The 25,317-nt window shown below is 39.8% G+C and overlaps 1 protein-coding gene across 1 annotated transcript in view; it reads left to right on the plus strand.

Moving 5' to 3' along the window:
* Positions 1-25,317, plus strand: part of FGD3 (FYVE, RhoGEF and PH domain containing 3) — a 642,046-nt gene that overhangs the window by 472,436 nt on the left and 144,293 nt on the right. The window contains exon 6 of the mRNA XM_078661608.1: positions 18,562-18,698. Within this exon, the coding sequence (XP_078517734.1) occupies positions 18,562-18,698 (137 nt within the window). The remainder of the gene's footprint in view (positions 1-18,561; positions 18,699-25,317) is intronic.

The following is a 25,317-nucleotide window of genomic DNA, read 5'->3' on the forward strand; positions in this document are numbered from 1 at the left end:
GAAATGGGTGGATTTTAGGGATAGTGATGGGATTTTAGTTTAAGAGATGGGTAGAGTTTAGGAGTAGAAAGACTTTAAGGGTTCAGGGTTGGGTGGAGTTTAGGGGTCAGAGAAGGGTGGAGTTTAGGTGTAGTGAAAGTTTTTTAGGGGGTTAGGATGGGTAGATTTTAGGGTTAGAAAGGACATTTTGGGTTCAAGGATATGTGGAATTTAGGAGGCTGTGATGCGTGTAGTTTGTGCATGGGGACGACATTTTTAGGGGACCGAGGTGGCTAACATTTAAGGTGATGAGACTTCAGTGAATTAAAAGCAAACAAAGTAATTGTTTGACAATGTAAATGTAAAAGATATAAATCTGAAATAATGCCCTCCGATGTAAAGGATTTAAATAAATAACTTCACCATTAATGTTTCTAAAAGTGAGGCCTGCAACCATTTCATTTACATCTTAAAAAAAGTATACAGAAGACACTTTTGACAATAAAAAAAATATTCTATCAATTGGTTTCTATGAAATGGTAAATGCCATTCATCATGAAAATTTCGATTAAACTGTTCAGCTGAAATGATTTTTTAGTAATGGTATTCCAATATATTGTTTTTCTAAGAAATCTCATACAATCGTGCAAATAGCTGTTATTTTCCCATTAAATAGGAATATAGGAAATGAATGAATAGTCACTAAAAAGTTTAGAGGTAGAAACAGTACAGAATATTTAAAAGATTAATTGAATTGTTTCTACATTCATGTACACAATGTGATTCCTAGTTTTAGGACCTTTTACAGAGATGACTTTCTTACTGTTTCTTATTGCAAATGCTAAAGAGCATCTTCACGGATGCCCATCGAAGTCTGAAAGGGTTCATTAACAAAAGGAAAAAAACGAATTATCCGTGAATCTCATATTAACATAGGCAATTGGCCAGTTAACAGTATAGGAGGGGGGTTAGTAAGCATAAGCAGTTTGCAAATTGATAGAGTGTTGTAAACAGACTTCCAGTGAAGGTCACATCACTTGGTAGAACAAAGGGAGTATATGGGTGTCTGATTCTGAGATTATGAGAACGGAAAAAGATGACCTTAACATAGTTATAAGGAAGTACACTTTTTTAACTGAGCACGCTGAACTTCATTTCTCAGCTCAGGAACCAAGGGCTTAAAGAGAGGCTCTAAATGTCATAGACGGACCCTTCTTTGGGCATGGTTAACATGAGCTAGAAAACATGGCAGCAGCAGTTATAGTTACCCTAATGGTTTAACTTGTATTTCAAAAGTACATACGAAAAGATTATAGCAATTTTTTTCAGTTGTTTGATGTAAAAGACACTGTGATGAGTCAGAATCATTTTTATAAAGAGGATGTCATCTTTCTATGCTCACCCGGAGGGATCCCTGAATTCACTTGATATGAGATCCTACAATTGTGCAGAGACACTTTAAGGCATGGGCAAAGTGGGCAATTTCCTAGGACCCCACTTTCCAACCTTCAAACAACACGCCTCCTCAAATATTAACCAAATCATTTTGTTTAAAACAAAAAAACTGTCCACAATACAATATCCTGTTTAATTTTCTTGCTTTCTAACTTCCTAAAGGTTTAAGATTTGGCTGGCTGGGCCCAGGCATGTGCTCAATGTTATTCAGAGCAATCCGAGAGATTTTATGACATGGGTAAAGTGGTGCCTCTTGAAAGCCTGGGACTCATTCTCAACTGTGTGCTTGAGCTGGCTGTGTTCTGCTGATAGCCCTGCTGTGATCACGTCCAATGCCGTTCAAAAATGAATATTTTTAAATACCATTTATTTTCAGTTGATGTATTTTTGGTAAGGGAAATACTAGGGTGATATGTGGGAATCTGTACAGAAATGGTGCAAACATGTTGTGATATTTTTAACCCTCTGCATCATCCATAAAAATGTTTATTTTAGATCTAAACGGTACTTTGATTATGTGTTGTGGTAGAGGGTAGAGCTGATATGTGATAAGGCTGATTATCACAATATTGAAAACACAGGTTGCTTTCTGGCACATGTATTCTAAATATTAGATGTAAATAAGGGGAGAGGATGTAGCCTTACAGCTAGAGCGGTCTACCTCGAAGCTGGGGAACCGGGTTCGAGTCTGGGCAACAACGCTCAACATCCTGTGATTCTGGGCAAATCACTTAATCTCCCCATGCCTAACAAAAATGTTTGTGCTCTTCTGTAACAAAACTGGTGCTCATGTAAAGCGCTCTGATACCCGATGTCTCGGGTCTAGTTTGCACTAGATGAAGCTCTTGAAAAGGAAATACCTTTAGAGCATTGTGCAGTGTGTGTATTTATACGTTATTTGTGCATATCACTCACTTAGTTTTAGCACGTTTCAATTTAAATAAATTGGCATACAGTCCCTCCTGTTACAATAACCTCCCAAACAAGAAACATTTCAGAGAGCATCTTTCAAGTTTACATTTTTCAATAGTATATTCCCTCCATAGTAAGGCAGACACATTCAGTTCATTTAGTGCAAAGTCCTCGTCCTACTTGCAAGCCTAGTGCTGGACTGCTCTGCTCTCCTTTCAAAGACTGTCAATTTGTGTCTGGGGAGCTTGTTTGGTGTCTGTCCCTGGGCGGAACTAATGTGTGCATGAAGGAAGATTTCAATGCTGCTGCCCATGCAGTACTTTGTCTGTTTGAGTGAAGTGTGTACCTGATGTTGCTTGTTTTGTGTGAGGAATGCTTGAACTCTTGATGTGTTTTTGCTGCGTTAGGGACTCTTGCAGTGCTCTAGCCCTCAATGGTCTGTTGTGTGTGTTGAAGGGACCTTGTAAACTTCATCCTTTCTGCGCTTGGCCGTTTCTGTATCTGAGAGAATCCTGCATTGGTGATTCCTGTTCTTTTTGTGACTGACATTGCACTACAGCTGCCTCGACTGTGCAAGAGATGACTGGTCTACTATTGTCTGCACTGTGCTTATTCTGCTTGTGAGAGAACCTTGCACTGCTGTTGCCGTATATCTTTTTCATAAAAAGGTAACGGTCAGCACTCCAGAAATGCAATAATGCCTCAATGCCAGATGCATGGACATCAAATAAAAGCTAGTTGAATTATGGCATTGAAATATTTTGTTTCTATTTCAGTTATTTTTGGATGCTATGGATGCATTTTCATAGACCTTAAACGTTTTACATCCACAATAGTGTGCCATATTCCAGTCTAAAGTGAGCTGAATACAAGAGAGAGCATAGCTAGCTATTTCCCTTATGAGTAGCTAAAGTATAGCTTTGCTGTCATAAACCACAACCTGAAGTATCTTCTAAGATATGTATATCCAAAGGTGTAGATGTCCTGCCTGATGCCTAAGCATGTGATATCAGTGTAGGACATTGCCTTTGTTTCTCTTTTAGACTGTAACCTGTCATACATTTTCACCCTGAGGTATATGTTGTCCGAAGCTGCAGCCTGTGAGTTGTATGTAACATGGTGTACTTATATCTGGGACCTTAAGTGGTACATTTGTGTAGCCTAAAAAATCGGAAACATTCTTGATATCTTCACCTGTAAGATTTCTTGAATAAGAGGCCTGACCCTATCATACCTGGGTATCGTGAGAAACAGTTTTGCTTTCAGATGCTGGAGCATGTACCATTAATATAAACCAAGAAACGCCTTGCTGTTAGAAGACTGAAGACCTTATTCAAAGTTTGTCAGATGGGATAAACACAGTAAAGGGCACATGCTTCAGGGGAGGGACACGCAAGAAGAAGGAAAGCACACACATCTGATGAATATGAAGCAAATGAGTGATAGTGAAGACAAGCAATGGTAAGGGTTAGACTGTTAAGCCTTAGGGTGGTCGTCCCCCAAACCTTTCACCTGGTCTCCTCCTGTTTTGATGAATTTGTCTTTTTTTGGCCTTAGGACTCGGTGCACTTTGTCACTGCTAACCAATTCTAAAGTGTGCTCACTTCCTAAAGCATGTTAAAATTGGCATACACCTGATTGGCAAATTTAATTTACGTATAAGTCACTAGTAAAATGGTATACCATCTATCCAGAGCAAAAATTAGATCGTACTAGTGGACCTGCTACATTTATTGTGCTACCCACCTAAGTAGCCCCTTAAACATGTCCCAGGACTGCCTTTGAAGCCCATGAGAAGTTTTAAACTGTCAGTTCGACTTGGGAAATATACCCCTTGCCAGGCCTAAAACTCTCATTTTTTAATACACATAAGTCATACCAAAGGTAGGCCCTAAACAGCCCATAGGGCAGGGTGCTTTGTATTTAACAAGGTTGGATATTCAAATTTAGGTTTTACATATCCTGATGGTGAAAAATGATGCGTTTTATTTTTCACAGCTGGGAGGCCTACCTCTCCCATAGGATAACATTTGGGTTACTTTATTACATTTAATAAGCGATAACTTTGATTTGGGAATAGGTAGACATATCAAATTAGCTGTCTAAGGAATTGTCATTTAAAATCCTTTTAATGGCAAAGTCAGATTTTGGTCACAATTTTGAAAATGCCATTTTTAGAAAGCTGGAATTTACTTTTCCTAACTATTTTGTGCCTGCAGCCTGTTTCCTGGGTCTTCCGACTAGGTGTAATTGGCAGTTGGCCTTTGTATGTTTCTCCCAGACAGCCACAAAAGAGGGACTGGATGTTGGCAGTATTGCCCATCTAGCAGGATGGGGGAACGGAGCTGTGCATGGCCTAACTAGCACTTCAAAGACACTGCCTCAGCTCACACACAAATAACTTCACACTAGCCTATTGTGACTGCAGATAGATTGGGACAAGGGCAGGGAGGTAGGACATTCTAGGCAATTCTTTTGGGAGGGAGCTCCAGAAGTTTCTTCCAAGTCAAAGCTGGCACCAGATTATAAAATGAGGGCCCTCATACCCACTCTTCAGTTCACCTCTGGACCTGTGCAAGGACTCTCAGTGGACTGCCCTGCTGCTTGTGGCCTGCTGTATACTTCAGTATAACTGTCCTCCTGCACCAAGAGGATTGCCCTGCTGCCTGAAATCTGCAGTGTGACCTCAGAGGACTGCCCTGCTGCTTGAAACCTGTTGCCTTGCTTGAACCCAATATTTCCAGATGGACTCCATGGGCTATTTGACTGGCCTCCTGATCAGAGCCTCAGGGACAGAAAAGGCTCCATTCACCTTAAACCCACACCTGGACCCAGACTGAATCTACAGGTGGTGTCCTTCCAGTCCTGGACCCTTGAAAGTGATACTAAAGATGTACAGCTAGCCTAAATCCAAACCTAGGTACTTAGAACTTTTTCTGCCAGAAAGTGCACTAAGAACCAAGAGGAGACCGGGACCGACCTGCTCGCCAATCTGCCCAAGGTGCATCACCAGTTGGTCTGACTTCACGGCAGCTCCCACTTTTTTCTTCTCTGCAGCAGTAAATCCAGGTCAGTGGCTCCTTGCAGAAGGGATGTACAGCCTTGGGGAGCCCTCATCAGCTACAGCCTGCAGCTTCGCCCCACTGGAGAGATCAGCTTCCATAAGAGACTAGTCCCATACGTAGAAATCTTCATCACAACACTGTCCAGCAGCTCCCTGATGACAACACCTCCTCCTCAGGCTCTGCTGGCTGCCTTGCCCCACAGAACTTTACCTTCTCAGATATTTTTCTTCAAAAAATTTTCTTAGTCCAATGGTAAGTGAGACCGGGCCCAATCCACTTTGTGTATCTGACCACACCCCATAGTAGTCAGCCATAACTTTCGACTTTGCCCAGGTCTAGCACAACTAGATTTCCGCTGTTAGTGTTTTGCTCTTTTAGGTGCTATTTTTAACTTTGTGGAATTTTCAATTTATTACTGGTTTAGTGTTGCATAACTACTTCACATATTGTGTCTATGTTAAGCCTGACTTCTTTTGTGGCAAGCTACCAGAGGTTTCACCACAGATTAATTTTGTGTTTTTTTGTGGTTCTCCCTGACAAGGATTGTGGCTGGTGCTCCAGTAGGGTTTCACCCCACCCCCCACAAAAACAAATTACCAACCTAATGTTTCACAGTTAGTAATGAATGGCTCTAATCCACCAATAAGCTAATAATATTTCTTGCAACAGACGGCACATGTGCTGTCTATCTAATAAGCAAAAGAGTCCAATTTAGAGAACAGGTTATAAATAGAGAAAATATACAGGATAGATTTAAAATACTGGCAAAAGCAAGGAATTGAAGCAATGGCCAGAAAAACTTGATAGACGTACATAGTGCCCGGGATGACTGAAGCACAGCACAGCACAGGACAGCAGTAAAAGGAGATTAGGGCTGAAGTAATGATTTGATGCAGAGGACTGAAGACCATGTTTGAAAGTCTGGTGTGATGACCAAGGACTGATATTGGGGGATTTCATAGAATTATGGGGCTGGAAAACAAGGGGCAAAGTTTAAGACCATGAGAGGAAACTGACAATGTTGTCACAGTGAGAGCTGTACAGGGAGTTTTGGCATACCTCCTGGTAGCACTTGAAACTAATTGACTTAACTTCTGACATGGTCTTTACGGGATTCTCCCACAACTTGTCCCTCCTTGATGATCTTGTTAATTTTATACATGTCGCATTTAATACTGTAAAGGGTCACGTTTGCGCTATATTAAACTTTGGAAATAAAGTAATAAAGCTCTAAGTGGCTGGGGATCTGGATTGCACTATTACTGTGCTCAGCTTCCTGGGCGAAATCTCTATGACATTCTTGATACTCTGGATCATTCTGTTCTTACACATCTTTATCTTAGTTTGATAATCTGGTTTTCATCTGCTCTATCATTGACCGGATGGCAACAGTGAGTGTTCAGGTTAATACCAGGCAGTCAGCTGATTTACCAGTTTCAAAAACCTATTTTTCTGTCAATGAAAATGTAATTCTGTATTATTCTTCAGTAACCTCTCAGATCAAGTCCTGGTGTAAAACTGCCAAGTGCATAGCAAGCCATCCTTTCGCTGATCAATCTTTACATTCTATATCGACAGGGTAAACATTGACCTCTTCCCTCACTGTAGTGATCATGTAAGGGCTAGCTTCTTTTATGCTTCTGTGTTTGCCAGTAACACTCGCAAAGATATCCAGACGTGAAAGTTAATACAGGTGCATAGCCCAGTGGCAATATCGAATTTATGCTGGGTGTTGTCGGATTTTCTGCAGCTAATTTACAGATCAGGGCAAAATGGAGACTAATGCACACAAACACTACTTGTGCTTTTTTTATACACTTCCACTTTTAAATTGATCTGAACATTAATGCAGTTATTACGCTCAGGTTTGTCATTTAGGTGTGGGACTTTTGTTCTAATATTTCCTTTAATGCACTACCCTCTGCATCTTCCCAGTTACTTTCTTTCATTAAAATTCGGAATATTTTATTATTTTCTGAGACAATACGAAACAGAAAGCATGTAAAACATACATACATTAAGCCTACTAGAACATCCTGATGTCAGTAAATATATACATTGCTTCTGCCTACAATCTTTTAAGATGGGGAATACAGATAAACACCGTCAAATTTAAACTGGTCTGCAGGCAGAATGTGATGCATCACAAAGGCAAGAGCAACATTGAGTTTCGCTAAGTAGCGCATATAAAACAGTAATGCATATCCCTAACAAACACAGATGTGGGAGAGAGTTACAGTACGCATACCCAATATAAATTTTGAGTAGGAAGAGAAAAATGTGAAAATGGGGGAGAGGTAAAAGGAGTATGGGGAGGGGAACTGCCACGTGGGTAGAGACAGTAAGAAAAGGGTGAGAATGACAGCTATGATCGAGGATGGAGCAGAGTAGACCAAGTGGGCATCAGTTGATGGCCAAAAAGCAATCCAGTGTGTGCCAAATGGATTGAGCTGCAACAGTGTTCCCCGTAGAGGCGGGTAAACTCGTATGTGCACTTCTAAGATATGAAGCGTTATTTAATGTCTTCCAGTCCAAGAGCATGACTTTAATGGCCAGTGTTAGTAGAAGATCTAGTAGAGCTAAATCTTTGTCATGTAAGTCTAATGGAAGAGTGGATGCATAGGGTCCTAACAGTATAAGGGATATGGATAGTGTGAAGTCCACATTGAAAATAGCCTTAAGTCGCTTATTGAGATCGACCAAGTAAGAGCAAAGCCATTTGCATGAAAGGTACATACGCACAAGCCCCAGGGGCTTCATCACAGGACCAGCAGGAGTCGGAGTCAAATCAGCTTCAGTTTGAATAATCTGGATTGAGACCAGTGTAAGAAGTGTGGTGCAAAAATATTTGCTCCCAGTTACTTTCTAATACCATATTCCTTTGCTGATTTTCATAGTCTTTTTCTTTCTCACTTCTCTCTCCTTTTCAGTCAAAGTTCTCCCAGCTCTGCTGAATGTACTCCTGATATCCTAGGTTCAAACCTATTGAATGCCCACCTACTGAATTCTGCTTAAATGGATATTAGCTAATGTTTGACAAGCATCAAAATAAACTTCTCTGATTTTAAATCGAAACTCCAAAGCAGAATACGTTGTAATCAGGCATTAATTTAATATTACACAGTTTTTGGGAGAGCAATACTACAGCCCTTGGTGATTCTCAGTTTATTGCAGCACATTCCTGTCGGATTAGATATAATATTGCAGTGTGAACGGTAGAACTCGTCCTGTGTGTCCCGTTAAAGCTGTGATGTTTCGCACATTGTCTTGCTTTAGGCAGACACCTGGTTGGGATTGATGGAGCTTGGTCTTGGCTCAGATCTTTACTGCCCACAGCTGTGTTTCATCTCGTGAGCTGTAAACAAAGTCAGGATTCAGCTGTAGTTTAACTGCAAACTGTTCAATCATTATGTATGGCACTAGGGCTAGTACATTTCTTTAGCCTCCCTATGAACTTACCTCTTGGCAATTTAAAGTCTGTTTGTGAAACCACTAGGTTATCATTTATTCCAGATATTTATTTTTCAATCTGTTAGTGAAAGTCTTTTGTTTTAAAAGAGGGTCCTAAGTCTGAAAACTACTGAAATAGAGGTTGGATTTGTTAAACACTAAATATGGCTTTTTTCATACCATTTCTTATTTTCACATCCTTTTATCAGGCCCGTGCCCTCTAGTAAGTCATTTCTGGGCTAAGAACCCCAAATGCTGTAATTTACCTGCCCAGAATGCAATTACAGGTAAATATTGCTCATCATTTTACCACCTTAGGATTTTAGTGAAGTGTAGTCAAGCCAGCCAGGTGAGCCAGGAAGTGTCCCTGTCCTCATATTGCAATTATTTACATTGTCAGTCAGTCAGACTGTGTAGCAGACAGATTCATTTGAGTCAATATAATATCAGATGCTTAGATGTTAGTTCTAGCCTGACAGCGCAACTGTTGGTACACCTTATGTGATCAACATAGAAGAGCTGTCAAAGTACTCTTGAGAAAGGGGCTTAGGCTCCACCCATATGCTGGTTGTGTGCATACACTGAAAAGTGTGCTTGTACTGCATTTTGTGGCTTGTGGGAAAGCTTATGTACTGCCGTTTTTGGCTTTTGGGCATAGTTATACCCAATATAGCAGAACTGAGTTAGTTATGGTGGCAAGCCAGTGATTCTAGCTACAGGCCTGATCTGTTTTGAAAGGTTAATAAAGGCAGTAGGCCTGGCATATTTATGGTGAAAAGCATATGTTAACAGCAATCCATTTAAGGCTGGAATGTCATTAGTCTGTGTGAAAGCCTGCAGAGAAGGATTTTGTGAAATGGAATCTCACCCAATGCTGTAGAAGGCAAAGATAATGGTGTTGTTTTACCAATCCCAGATGGCCAACACATTGGTTCTAAATGTGGTGGCCATGCTGGACCTTTACAAACCCTAATAGACTATGTACAATTTCACTGCAACACAGACACCCGCTGGTATGTTTAGTTTTGTTATTGCAAGCATATGTCCGCCATGTTTTCTTTTTTCTACTTCCATTCTTTTAATTTATCTTGATATGTTGTTGAGTTTGTGTGTGTTTTATTATGGTTGTATCAGAGAGGGAATGCAAGAATGTGGCAGAGAATGGATAAATTGATCATGAGTTTAATAAAGAGTGACAGAGTAAATGTATGATTGATTGAGTGATGAAATCCATCAATGAATTAAGAGACACTTTCATTCATAACCCATAATTAGTGGTACTGCCAAAGCTTGTTACAAAGTTGTAATGGAGCAGACTTTTGGTGGGAGCAGTCGCATGGACCTCGTATTAGAAGGGAGGGCAATTCACTACTGAAAGGTTTGTGATCAGAGTTGTAGTGGAGGGAAAACGAAGAGGATGATGACTGCCTTAAGGGGAATTTTCATGTGCCACACCCCTTGGTTTTGGATGAGTGAATCAGGTAATTTGCATAGCAAGAAAATGGTTTAAGGGCTTGTGTGGTATCCGCAATAAGAGAAACATGTATATTCCTTATTGGTACACAATGTGCTAGCACTAGACAGGTCACCCTATAAAACAATATGCCTTTAGGCGCTATCCTGAAGAGGAAAGGGATAGGTAGGGCAAGCAAACACAATAAACTACTTATACTGTCACAGCTGTTCCAAATAAACATGGTCCTAGCCAGGACTGTACTTCAACCCAACTGTGTGGACCTGCAGCAATATGCTTGGGATCATTGGAGAAGGTGTTGTTGTCCTGGGAGTCTCACAACCAGGTTGTAGTGTCACGACCTTGGGGCTGACCTCCCCAGTGCCACAGTGGTTGAAGATCTAACCCCTTGGTGCAAAGACTTTGTTCAGTGCACCATTACTAATTTGAAATCCAGTAGCACTGCAACCCATACTGAACCCACCGAGCAGTACTGTGTTGAATGTCTTTTCTTTACATGATCAGTCCCACTTAAACAAGTTCAGGGACACAATGGAACTCCAAACTCTCTTTCGTAAATGAATAACACACTCAAAATAGCAGTAAGATACTAGAGATGAACTTTAAAATATTTTTATTTTTAAAACCCAATTCCAGTGCCTAAAGTTTGAACAGTAACCACACAGAATGAGAAAATAAATGTAGTAGTGCATGACATGGCCTGCGAAAACAGTATGAGCATTCCCACCATGGTTAGCAAGTTCCTAGCATGCTAACACTATCACTACGTTTAAGTTATATGCTAAATTTGATAAGAAGCAGAAGATAGCAAGTCTATAAACTGTATTTCGTAACATGAATCATGCTGCATAACTTCTCTCTGTAAAATAGCTGTTTAGGCATTCTCTGTCACAGATCTTGCCCGGGAATAATAAACAGTGCAAGGCTGAAGGATCCTTCTCTGCTCTGCTCTTGTAGCAGCCCCCAGCTGACACTGATTGTTACTGCACACCAGCATGAACTTTGGCATGATGGTTCTAGCATTAAGCCCTTCCAAATAAAGGTCCGATACCTGGGTTTTTATAGAATCTGATTGCTGATTTTATCTCATTTGTGTAAATTAAAACAGTATTTGCAGACACTGAAGCATCAACAAGACGAAATAAATATGGCAATAAATGTGTCATTTCGATTTACATCTACCGAATATTCTTCCTATAAAAACATGTCTGCTTTGACTGTAAGCAGCCATGATTTATGGTAGCGCCCCCAACACAAATATGTCAGCTTAGATAGGAGGAACACATGATACTAACACTCTGCAAAAGTCTAAAACATCACGTTTTCTAACAAAAAGAGATGAAAGAATCTGCAAACAAGCACTTGATAAAAACAGAAGAGGTCTAAACGGGCCTTGTGACAGTGTTCACGACAGTAGGGATGAAGCCTCTGAAGTGGCAGGTAAGTCAGGTGAGGGACTAGGTAGTGGTTATTGGTGCAGCAGTGAGGACCCAAACCCAAGATACAGTAGGCTTTCGAGAGCTGGTGAACAGAGAGGGCAAAATGGGCAGTTTGCCAACCATGACTTCTCTTTGGAAGACCATTAACTGTATCCTTGCAGCATGTGGACATCCGGAGAGAAAAGTCAGAATGAAGCAAAGTGATCTAGAGTGCATTGATACTCAAAATAATACTTCACTTAAGCACAGCAATGCAGCAGTCTGTGGAAACAGTGGTGGTTGTTGTGTCCTGCTGGGCACATTCTAGTTGATCACAGGATGTGATCTCACACTTTACACCCACCCACCACTGTGTCACGAATCACGTGACACAGCCAATAAAAGGAGCCGAGCACACGTGCTCGAGGCTCATTAACCCAGCAACCAGTGTGTGTTTGCATCCACTCATTATGCTAATGCGGGCCTAGGGCCCCGACAAAACAGTGGTCAACCCCTCACGAATTTAAACAGTGTTTGCACACGCCATGCATGGTTTAGGTTATTTCATTTTACAAAATATGGTGCTATAAAAATGTTTTCACAAAGTCGTGAAATATAAACAAAACTATTTCACAAGTCTCTGTGAAATAGGAGTTCATCATCATAATGACAGCCCCCTAACCACTCTGCAGAGGTTAAACTTCGTCCGTGCCACTGGGATTAACTGGCAATGTGTTCTCATTTAATACTGCAATAATCAAACATTATAGTACTGCATTTCAGGAATATCAGTAAGAAAATGAAGTAACGATGCCTGCATCTTTTTTAAAGTGAAGGAATACCTTAACTAACTCATACACATTTTTAATGACAAATTGCACCTGCCAAAGCTGAAAGAGAACTTTCACGAGGCCAATTGGAGAACTGAGATTGTTAATTTTGTGAACTTTCTTTGATCTACTTCTGTTCCCCAGAATGTGTTTTTGACATATTTGTAATTGTGATCCTTCTATCTAAGGACTACGTTACCCACTGTCCTAACCACTCTATAGAAATGGGTACAACACATTGAAAGTCAGACTTTTTCTGAATTTGTTACTCAGCAGTTTTAAAATATTTGTTATAGGCTGAGGTATTAGGAATTCTCATAAGGAGCATTAAATGATCTTTTGGATAACACTTTAACATAATCAAAACGCCCGGCCCTATAAATAAGCATTCATTAATTAATATGTGTCTCAGTCATTGTACTTATTCCAGAGTCCTCACATTAAGTATGCCCCAACTTTTACTAGCAAATACAGAGCAACACGCTGCTTTTGCTTGAAATGAAATGAAATGAAATTTGATTTATAAAGCGCATTGCTGCCCGAAAGCGTCCCAGCGCTACCCGAAAACGTCCCAGAAAGTCATGGCTTCTATTTTTTGATCAATATTAAAATGCCTAGAGTCTGACAGTATCAGCTAGTAAACAGCCTAATTACTCAAGGTAGGAATTAAGAAGCAGATTGACAGATCACTTTTTTTTACTACACTAAATACTAGGTGAACAAAAAGTGTCACCTTTGGTCTCAAATGAGAGATCCTGATTCACTGAATCAGAAGCTGCAAATGTTTATTGGCCATTGAACTTGCGACTGAGGCAAACATATCAGAGGCCACATTATACATGCAGTGCATTTTCCTGCATTGCACTGAGCGCACCTTTTAAAAGGTGCCCCCAGCGCAATGAAGGAAAATGTGCCATATTATGATGAATGTGCTGCCCCCAGTGCAGGGGGCAACCCACCTGCACTTTGAAGGGGATTACAGATCCCCTTGCAGTCGGGTGCAGTCAGGGGCTGCACCCGCCTGCAAGTGGATGCCTGGGGGGACCTTGGGACCCTTTTCTTCATCAGAGGGCTGCAGTCAGGGGGCGCACTGACAGCGCAACACCTTCTGAGCGCTTCTTTGTCTCTGCGCCTACGTCTGTAATACAGCGCGGGCGGCGAGGCAAAGGGATTCCCTTATTTGCATGGGGCACAACCTCATGCAAATAAGGAAATGCCCCTGAAGATAGCGCTGGCATTTTATGTGCACCAGCACTATCGGTATTATAGAAGGGGCCGCACAAGTGTCTGGGGCCCCTTCTGTAATACCAAAGTGTCCAGGAGGTTGTGCAAACCGTGCGCAAATGACCATTGCGGCTCCGGTGCATTTTGTGTAATATGGCCCTTAGTGGCTACATTTTCCTTATGTTAAATAAATGGGTAGGAATATTAGAGATTCTCTGGAGGTACCTGGGAAGTCAGTGGCAATTTTGGAATCCAAGGTGTGGCTGTGTGCATGTTTATATAAGTTCTCCAACACTGTTCCCACATTAATTGTTCACATAGAGTTGATTAAGAAAAGATCAGAGTCAGTGCAAAGCTAAGGTAGAAAAGTACCCTAACCATCTCATACTGTCTGGGTTTTTAGGAGAGCATATTTCTCTAAAAATATTTTACATGTTGAGAAAAAACGTGGACATGTTCAAATGCCCTTTCATCCTTATCTAAACTCTTAGATTGTCCACCTGCCTACCATTCGCAGGTGGAGTGTGGGGCAAAATATATACATCCGAAAATGATTTTCCTAGAGCTCATATTTATGTTTTTTGTGGAACTCTACAATTGAGTAAATCTATGAAAATGATGAGTGTCTACCTATGACTAATACGTTTATTCATTTTTCTTGAAAGCTGGTCCCAGAGTAAGCAATTTATCAGTGTATCTTTCACACCACATTTAATTGGCTACATACAATATATTGTGACACAGATAATCTAGGAGACTCAAAATGCCTGCGTTGGTGGCAGAAAAAAATGTGAGACGTGCAGAGGCATGGACATTGTGCAAAAACACTGAGGGAAATGAAAAGATGTGGAGGGACTGGAAAATGGTTGTCACTAGTGAGAATTATGTAGATTTGTGGAACTTCTCTGTAGAAGTTGCTTCATGGAATCTAAAAAAGAAAGCTGAACGTTACAGTTCAGGGAAGAACCATTTATAGCAAGGGTTCCAGGATCGACTTATAATGGCAAGCAAAAGCGCATTTTCCAATGCTATATCCTTAAAAAAAATCTCAATTGCATTACATTAGAGTTGCAGCCTACCTGTGCCCCAGATTGCAGTGAGCAGAGTCCACGAAGTGGTAAGGAGGCAGACTAGTGCTGCCTGTCTCTTTCCTAAAAAAGTTAAAAAAACTATTTTCCCTTCCTATAATTGCATCATCTTATTTTTTTCTTTTAACATTTCTTTAACTGTCATTGCCTGTGGTTGTTACAGTTTAAAAGTGTAGTTTTAACCTGCCAGTGATTGCATATTTTATCCCATGTTTTTGTGTTTAACCTTGTGGTTTCTGTTGCCTGTGACTGCTTCCATTTCACCAGTTGAATTGTGGGATTTGCAGTCCAAACTCTGTAGTTTTTCCCTCTCATTCCCCGTGACTACCAGTTTTTCCCTCCAAATGTCTCCTTTGCTCTGTGCTAAGACTTGTATGTTAAGCAGTGCACCCCCAGCCACCATTTTGTGTTAACAAGTCAGTGAAATCAGCCCCCCTTCTCCCCTCCCACCCAGCAACAGGGATATTCGACATCAGAGGGTGCTCTGAGAAAGCAGTAATCTGCTGTGTGCTGTTTAAACTGTATTTAATAGGGACTGTGCACTTCGTTTTTTGGCCGGGAGAGGGAGTAAAGTTTTATTGAAACATTATTGTTAAAGGACAAGTTTGTTAGGCCCTTACCCACAGTCCAAAGTGTGGATTGAGCCTGTCTGTCTCCTAGGAGATTTCTGAATAGAGCAGCAGCTTCCAACTCCCTGGCCAGCAAATCTTGTCTGAGGTAGCTGGGACCTTATATAGTCTGCTATTGTTTGGTAAATGTGTACACTGATTGGTGGTTGTATCTGGTGTTTTTACTGGATTAGGGTTAGTGTCCTCATTGGTTGGGTATTTGAGGGTTCTGATTGGTTTCTGGGTCTGTGATTCAATCAATGCAGGGTTGGGACTAGGGCTAGGGCGTCCCCTGTTATTGGTTGTTGGGACTAGGGTGGGACTAGGGCTAGGGTTAGGCCTTAAATTAGAAGTAGCGATTAGGGTTTATGGTGCAATTGGTTGCTGGAATAGGTGTGGGACTAAGAGTAGGGTTAGGCTTTCTATTGGAAGTAGGGACTAGGGCTTCCTGTGCCATTGGTTGCTTGGACTAGGGTTGAGACTACTGGTAGGGCTAGGGTCTCTATTGGACATAGAGATCAGGGTTTTTGAAACTGATTGGGTGTTTGGACTAGGGCTAAGATTAGCTGTAAGGTCCTCATCTCCTATTGGTTCTAGATTTTAGGGCTAGTGCTGTGATTGGATAGTGTTAGGGTTCCCATTGGCAGAAGGGGTCACCTGACTACTAGGGCTATAAACGGCTAAGGCTTAGGGCGTCTCAGCCTGAGCGTTGAAGTTCAGTGTGGAGAGGACAAGGGTGAGTGCCTGTTTGAGCCTGCTTGAGACTGGTCGGGTCCAGGGCCAGGAATGCTGTCCATTTTCCCATTCATTTATACCCACCCTATGTATTTGTCCCTCTGTATATAAGCATTTATTTTCACTATAGATATGTGCCTATTCTTGTGTATTGCTTTGTATAAACATGTACAATAATTATGTTGTTATAAAAACAAAAACAAAAGAAAAAAAATCATCTTTGGTCTACATGTACTTGCTTCCATTGTGCAACTATGTACCTCCATGTACTTGGATTTGTGTGTCTGTTACTTTTTTCCTGAAAAAGCATATCTGTGCACTACCCTATTTCTCATCCGCTACCTCTATCAATACCTTTAATCTGCATATACTTACCTCCTTTATGCATCTATATACTTTCAATGTACTTATGGATCTATATATTTATCACTTTCTTCTAATTTAGCATTTCCAATGCACTACCCTATTTCTTAGCCTATATTTCTCTCAATGTATCTTCTAGCCCAACTTTCTGACTCATCTCAAACTTCTTTCTACTACTCTTTCAAATTCACTACCCTATCTCTCACCCTATACATCTATCATTATATCCTCTACACCCACTCTCTCATTTATCCAAAACCCCATACCACTGCTATGTTCCCCAAAATAACCCTTTCTTGACTCTCTCCTACTCTACCCCTCCTTGCATCATCTGACACCTCTTTTACTATATCAATCCACCAAAAACAAACCTTTCTTAACCCTTTCCTCTGGCTCTTCCCCTCCAAAAAACCTTTTTACTCATCCAAAAGCCTCCTCCTACTGCTATGACCTAAAAATAAATAAGCCTTCACTCTTCTATCCCTCCGCTATCCTTTCCAATCAAAATAACAGGCTAGCATGTTTGCTTCTCTAATTACATATTCCACTATATTAATTCACCACTAATCCTTTATGGGTTCCAGAGTAGCGTGCTACTCGCAAACTAAGCGTTTCAACACCTCATCAGGGTTACAAGCGCTACATAAATGCAAACCTTTTTTCCTTTTCTACCCCTTCCCAACCCTTCTCAATCCAAATAACTGATTAACATATCCACTACTCAAATCACTTCATATTTCAATATACTAATTTTCAACACTAATCCTTCATGGGTTCCGGAGTAGCCTGCTACTCGCCAGAAAAGCGCTTCAACACCCCATCAGGGGTAACAGGCTCTATATGAATGCAAACCTTTCTTTCCCGTCTATCCCTCCGCTATCCTTCTCACTCCAAATAACTGACTAATATCCACCACTCAAATTACTTTCTTATTTCACCATACTAATTCACCACTAATCCTTTATGGGTTTCCGGAGTAACGTGCTACTCGCCAAAATAAGCGCTTCAACACCCCATCAGGGTATATACAAACCTTCCTTCCTCTCCTCAGAATCCAAATAACTGACTAACATTTCCACCACTTAAAATGTACTTGCATGTTTCACTATACTAATTCAACAATAATCCTCTCTGGGTCCCGGAGTAGCGTGCTACTCGCCAAAAAAGCACTTTGACGCCTCGTAAGGGGTAGTAAGCCCCCTTAAATGCAATTACAATACAATACAGGAGAAAAAAAATACTATTTTAAAGAAGCAAGAGCTACTAATTCAGCTTCCAACTAATTCCTCCCTATGCAAACAAACCTGTCTATAGAAAGAATAATTCAATGCCAGGGTAAGGAACTTGATAATGGATTTTAAAAACTAAATGCTGGTGGTGAAGCAAAGAAAGAACAATACAATTATGACCATGTATTACACATTGCATTGAGCGGATTGGCTTGTTAGTACTTCATGTTCTATTATCATTACCTCTTTTTAAAATGGGAAAACTCTGTTTATTATTTTTCAATAACGTTTTCGAAAACGTCCTTGCTGTTAGTTTATAATAAAGGTAAAGAACAGACATGTAATAAGAGAAAAGAATGCTCTTCATGTGTGCTTTTGCACATTCGAAACTTTAATAATTCACTTTTATAAGTCAGTATTATACAGGAATTTGAAGTACTGAAACCGAAATCAATAAATCTATTGAAATAGTAGAGAACAGGACATACCGTTGATAAAACGTTTAATTCTGACTTGAAAATCGGTTCTCCTTTTTTGTTACATAAAGAGCAATATATTACTATGTTCAAGTTAGTATGATAGTTTTATAAAAAAAATATTGTGATAGTTCCTTCCTCTCTGTTAATTAGAGGAATATTTTTAGACGTTTAATTTGTGACTTCTACATAAGACATCATCTACAAATAAAAAAAGATGATCAGTGGTCTAAATTATGTAATTACCTTCTACAGGTTTTTTGCACAAAACTATTAGAGGCTGGTATTCCCCCTGAAGTGACTACTGGAATCTTCTCTAATATTTCATCAATCTATCGGTTCCATGGACAGTTTCTCCTGCCTGAATTGAAGACACGAATTACGCAAGAATGGTAAGAACATTTCAGTAATTTCCAATCTAACCGTTGAATGCTACTATTTGTAAAGAAAATTGGGTCTGCAGATGAGCTATGGCTATTTCATGTGCATTTATCATTTTCATCCTCATCACCATTATGTAACGCAGAGTCACTAAAAAGAGACACAATTCGCTGATTGCTTTTGACTTCTGTTAATAGATATTCAACCTTGAACTAGGATTTCCTTTGAACTAATGACAACAGTAAGTACATTTATATAAACGCTGCTTAATATTTTTACATTCTAGGGTTCTGAACACATACAGGTAAAACTTCTAAAATGTTACAGAAGATAGCTGGAAGTGTATTGATCATCAATAATTACAGCTAGTAGTTGCTGTTGGATAAAGATTTGCTAAAAGGAAACTATAGCTACAAAGAGTACGGCAGTGATGAGAATTTCATCCAGTGCTTTGTACAGTTGATAATGTACGTTGAACGCACTTTCACCACCAGAGAGGTTCTACTATATGACACTGGCAATGTATTAAAAGATGGGTAGGCATTTTGTGCAAACATTCACTAATTTCATTGCATGCAAAATGTTCAGAGTGAATTTTTTCAACATTCTAGTCTGCCATTCATAGATAAAGCCGACTTTCGGCTAATTTGCATATTTATATAACTTCTCAGGTTAAACCTTTGTTATAATTAGTAACGCTTTATTCTTTCAATACAAGCCAGATATATATATATATATATATATATATATATATATATATATATATATATATATATATGTCATGACTTTCATACAGACCATCCACTATTTAAACCACTACCCTTGAAAAGAGCTCCTTCTGCAATGGCATCATATATGTCTTGAATGCACGAGTTGCAGTCTTGCACAAGTTGTCTGAGAGGAGCTAGACTGTATCACTGACACTCAACTTGTTTAAAAGTGTATGGAACCATTAGTCCTGATGTCAGAAACGTACATTGGATTGCATGGGTGCTCAACAGTTCGACTTGGCACCTGCACTGCAGATGAAGTTTCTGCTTGTACTCTGTTCTGGCTTCTTTGTTTGAGAACATGTTCTGATCGTGTTACTTATGTGAATTGCTGAGACATTACTTGTTATGGAAGAGTTTGGTCTCAAACTTTTATGCATCCATAACCAGTAAGTGTTGCTTGCCAAAATTGCATACAAAACATAAACTACTGAATGTTATGTTCTGTTAAGAAGTTTTTAAAGCGTGCAAATACCCATCGGTGTCTTGGCGCTGTCTGAAAGGCAAGCAGGTGATGTTTAGAGGTTAAATAGCCATTCCTTTAACTCCTTCCTAAAAGATGTTAATGAAGGGATTGCTCTGAGAGGAGGTGGGAGGCTTTTTCAAAGTTGATTGTGTTGAGGACTATACCTCTACCATTGCATTGCATTTAAATTTAGGAACAGCTAAGAGGTTGGCTTTAGCTGATCTGAGTTCTCCATTAGGCTTATATGTCTTAAAAGCTGAGCTAAGAAAGTCCGGCCCTGAATCATGCATTCCTTTGTGGGCTAAGCAGAGGGCTTGACATTTTGCACAACTGTGCATGGGAAGCCAGTGAAGCTTGCAGAGTCCCTGTGTGATGGAGTGAAATTTGGGAAGCTTAAGAATCGATCTAGCTGTGGCATTTTGGACCAATTGAAGTCGACTCGTGGGTTTTTCTAAAATGGTTAGATAGAGACTGTTATTGTAGTCCAACCTGGGAAGGACTAGAACAGTGATAAACGTTTTCCTGTGGCTATCTGGGATAAATAAAAGAAGTTTCCTGATCATTTTTAGGATAAAATAAGCTAAGGACTGATTATGAATTACATACAACTGAACATAAAATAGCAACAAACTGTAGGAACTAGAGGCCAACGTAATTCTTTGCAGTTTAATGTCAGACAGATGCATCTCTTCTCAAAGAAGGGAGAGTGTATAGAGTTATGTGGATTGTTCAAGGATATAATGTGTGGTGGTGAGGATTTAAGTGCAAGTCCTCTTTAAAATGAAACATCCGCAGTCTGATCTCGCTAGTTAGTACCTTCAGCCAGAGTGTCATTTTCTTACCACAGCACAAGTAATGGAAATAGAATGAGGTTCAGAAATTCCAATTTCTTTTCTCCACAAGTTACTTACATGTAAGGTCTTCAGTTATCGGCTACTCCTTAAAGTAACTATCTTTCTGGTACATGGATAAGAAATGTTGCAGAAAGTCCACAGAACTCGAAGGAACATCTGATCTACTAAGTACAAAATCTCTGTGTGGAGAACAACTCTAATGGTCCTGTTAGATTTCAACATTTGGCTGTGAAGTCTTGAATAATGAACTGCCTTTCATGTATGATTGTCTTGTGGTCGCAAGCCTCAGCCAGACCTACTAGTGCAAGGGATTCACCCTTCTCTGCCTAGAGTCCTTAGACCAATAATAAGAAGTTGACACAGAAACTGGAATAGAATAGACAGAATTTATTAAACCCCATGAGGTGGAACTACATTCACACAACACCCTTTGGTAGAATATGAGATAGCACACTGACTGGAAGGAGCTTGGTACTTTTATACCCTCACAGGGGCTGAAAGGAAGGCGGTACAAGGCACAGAGTGTTGGTTTAAAATACATATAAGGTCATACAGAGAGTGTGCTAGCAACAAGTGTAAAGGGCTGACAGACAATTCTGGTGGACACATCTTGACAGTTACAAGTTGGAGACAGCTGCATGCTCAACTGAGCATGTACAAAGCAGAAGAGGATTAATATATCTTGTCTCTAGGCAGATTTCAAGAGCAGTTAACAGGAAGGTAGGACAGAGCACATGGCAAACAAAATGGCCGACAGAAATACAAAATGAATTCCGTAAAACGGACAAGATAGTCTCTAAATACAAGATGTCTTCTGCTAATGCTTAACCTAATCATTGTTAAATTACCACAGTCTTATTAAACGTCATCTGTTGTAAGGTAACACATCTTAAAGTGATTATGTGGGACTAGTTCAAATGATACAAAACTCCATAACAAAAATGGAATAAAATAACGTTTCTGTTCGATGTTCACATAATTCTGTGAGTTATGGCTTAAAATCCTCCTTGCAAAAATAAGGCTAAAAAGTCTTTATAATGAATTCTATGAGTATTCTGTTTTAGAAGAACGTGTTTCAGCTGAAACATGTAGCATTCGGATGATCTCTTTCTGAAGCAGACACTACAGTCCTTCAAAAATCTGAGCATAAAAAACATAAATGAGATAGGTATCAAATGTCCTGTGACACAGACATATGCTCACAGATTTTAGGGTAAAACAAAAAGATACAACATTGCCCTCACTTCAAAAGGCAAGCCTTTAAGACCCCTTACAATGGACCCTACCCTCGGTGACTCAATAAGCCTTGGTGTTCAGTTGTGTGGAGAAAAAAGCTCAAAATGAAAAAAGGCATTAATAGAAAATGTATGCAGACAATGCATCCAACCATTTTGTTCGCCTATTTATGTGGCAAAACCACAAGCAATCTTAAAATAGGTCATACTGTTTAGAAACATAAATCTTCTCTCTACCTAATCCAGCATTGCGAACCGGTTTTAACATCTACTGTGACTTCTTTCACTGTATGGCATCTATAAATTAATTTTGTTTACTAAAAGACATTCCAAGTTTTGGATGATCTTGATTGTAAAAAAACAAAAAACAAGCATTTAAAGTTATGAAAAGAATAAAAATCAAATATTTCCTATGTAAATAGTTATGTTCGTTTATAGTCTGTGGGTTGTAGGTGTTTACAATTTAAAATGCTGGGCATGGACCACATGCAGCTGCGGCCTATAGTTAGATGTGCATGAAGGAAACAGTAAAATTATATGACAATAGCATTTTTATTATATCTGGAAGAAATTTCATGTCTGAGTCCATGTTCATGAACTCAGTGTCATAAAGACTACTTTCAAAATAAACAAGGAGAGTGTGAGATAACTGCGTCCTGTAATAGAGTAGCTACTCTGAGCTCAGAACTGACTTTTTCCCCTTTTGTACTTCTCCTGATACAGCCACCATAGCCTGTAATTACTTAGTGGGTGTACCAGCTACTCCATATTTGCATCCCTGCTTCATCAGTAATTAGCGTTTTGCAATTTTCTCTCAGTAGAGACCTATCGATCTAAATGAATAACCACAGTCCGCATCACAGAGGATGTGGTGACATCCATGATACCTCCTCTTAGAGCGGACTTTGAGACTACATTGCGGTGTTGCTTTTGAATTGGGCTACCAGGGGAAGAGTGGGCTTTGGTAGTGTTTTTGATGGTCAGCTGTTGACTCCTAGTAAAAACAATTGTTTGATTTGTACCACAGCGATCCCTTCACCAGACCTTCCAGCAGAGATCCATAAGAGGGTGCTGTAGGGTGTATCCGAGGCCCAATAGGAAGGTGAACTACACACCAATGGAGTAACTGATATCAATGGTCCATCCACTTTCTTTGGTGGGAACGGTAGTGCAATGCTTATTTGAAGGAGAAACGGTTTATTTTGACCGCTCACACAACATGTTATCACTTATGGTGCTGAGCATTTTAAAGCAGCATGCACTTTATGAACTTCACCTGGTGCATTAGCAGTCACTGTAATACTTTACTTGAAGAGAGCTGGGAAGTTTATTTGTTAAAACACTGCCTTATTTTGACAGTTGTTCGCAAATTCTATTGTACAGCAACATTACTTGACACAGTATGTTTAAGGAAACATTTGTTCCCTGTTTTATTTGATTTCCATGTGTACATAAAATGCCCACAAAGCAGGTGGAAGGCACTGCAGAAAGCCATGCAGCTGTACTGGTACTTCATGGAGACCTTTGAAGGCCGTCTTCTCCACTCTACATTGTCTCTGTGGTGTATTAATGCTCAAGAGGACCATTGATCCAAAAGGAAGGTTGGATGAAAAATTAATTCTTAGTACACAAAAAGAGGAGGGGCTTAGGAATTAACTAAAATCACCCCTGCTTCCCAACTGAAACTCATTCTACCAACATGAGAGGATACAGTCAAAGGCTATGTACGACTACTCAACCAAAAGAAAGGTAGAAGTAGACCCATGTGACCATTAGGTCCCCAAAGGTAATCTTAAGGTTGAGTAGTCTTACATACGCTTTACAGGTTGCCTCTTTATGTTGGTGGAATGACACCACATACCGCTCATTACTGTACAAATTGCAACCAGCTGTAATGTGTTTACCAGTGGCTTGATCACCTAACTGCGAAACAAATGGAGTCCATACCCTTTCATAATGTGGGGCACTGGATGGTGCTGCCTTTCAGTTGCTGATAACCTGAGCAAGATGTCAGTTGGTGAAATTTGGCGTTAACGTATTGAATTGTTGGTTTCGTTTCTCGATTTTGACCGACTAACATTAATATGTGCTCTCAAAAATTGCTGAACTTTTTTCAAAAACTTTATTAATAAATGTTTGTGAGACAGAGTGGTTTGACAATTAAAAGTAAATTAATGTTGTTGGAGGAGATGTAAGACAGACCTTATTATGCAGTGCAATTAGTACCACTGTTGTGGATCAACCCGAAGCATCTAATAATATTACAAACTTATAATGAGAGACTGGGAAGTTCTGTGATTGAGTAATCTACACATTTTTGATCGAGGCCATGTTGGGTACAAGCCAGATCCTCCAGTTGGTCTGATCACTTCACAAACTGTCCAGCTGCACAGTGTGTAGATTTTCTATCGACAAAGGTGGTGATGGGCTCCCAAACTAGTTAATAAACAAAAAATCGAATATAAATTTCCTTTGAGTTATAATGTTAATCTCCCTTTTCACCAATGGTAAAGCACGATTGAAGTATACAGCTAAGCTGATTGAATATGAGGTGGATGGCCCCTACGTACGTGAGAAGTGGTCTCTGTTTAGTACTGCTTTTTACAAAAACACTGTTTTGCTCTCTGGGTAACTGTGGTCTGTGCCAGATCCAGGTATACAAAGATCATTATTGATGATAAGACTTATGAAAATTCCTAGAACATTTTTTAGATATCTTATAGACTGTTTTATTAATAAAGAAATCAGTTCTTGCTGAGTTGAGGAACCCTAACGCTCTATTCCATGTGCTGCTAACCTGCCTGTAACATTTGTGTACCTGGAAACTGATCTTGCTTTCAGTGCCTGCAAGTGGTGGCATTACGTCAGCTGGTCAGGCATTTAATACACTACATAAATTGGGTGTACCTACCATTACAATAACCGTAATACGATTGTTACCGCAAACTGTTATAATTCATTTTTGCTCTGTTTGATTGTTGAATCATGAATTAGCTTTGTTTTTCTTTTTTAATATGTTCTGTGGCATTGCTTATAAGGTCATGTTTATTGTCTAGATAAACAGAGTTTTGAATTATAAACAATCCGCACCAGTTCTCATTTCAAAGGGAGACAGTAAGCGCTCTTGGCAAGCTCCCCACTCTCAGTAGAACAGTACAGGGCTGGTGCTTATCTAACCTAACCCATAACTGTTAGTTAAAAAAATGCATTTTGTTAGCCTGATTTCTTTATTTTATTTATAATCCTCAACTGAGCTCTATAGATTTTATTTGAGAAGATCAATATAAGAAATCTACTCATCATAA

The sequence above is a fragment of the Lissotriton helveticus genome, chromosome 9, assembly GCF_964261635.1.
Source record: "Lissotriton helveticus chromosome 9, aLisHel1.1, whole genome shotgun sequence".
NCBI classification, from domain to species: Eukaryota; Metazoa; Chordata; class Amphibia; order Caudata; family Salamandridae; genus Lissotriton; species Lissotriton helveticus.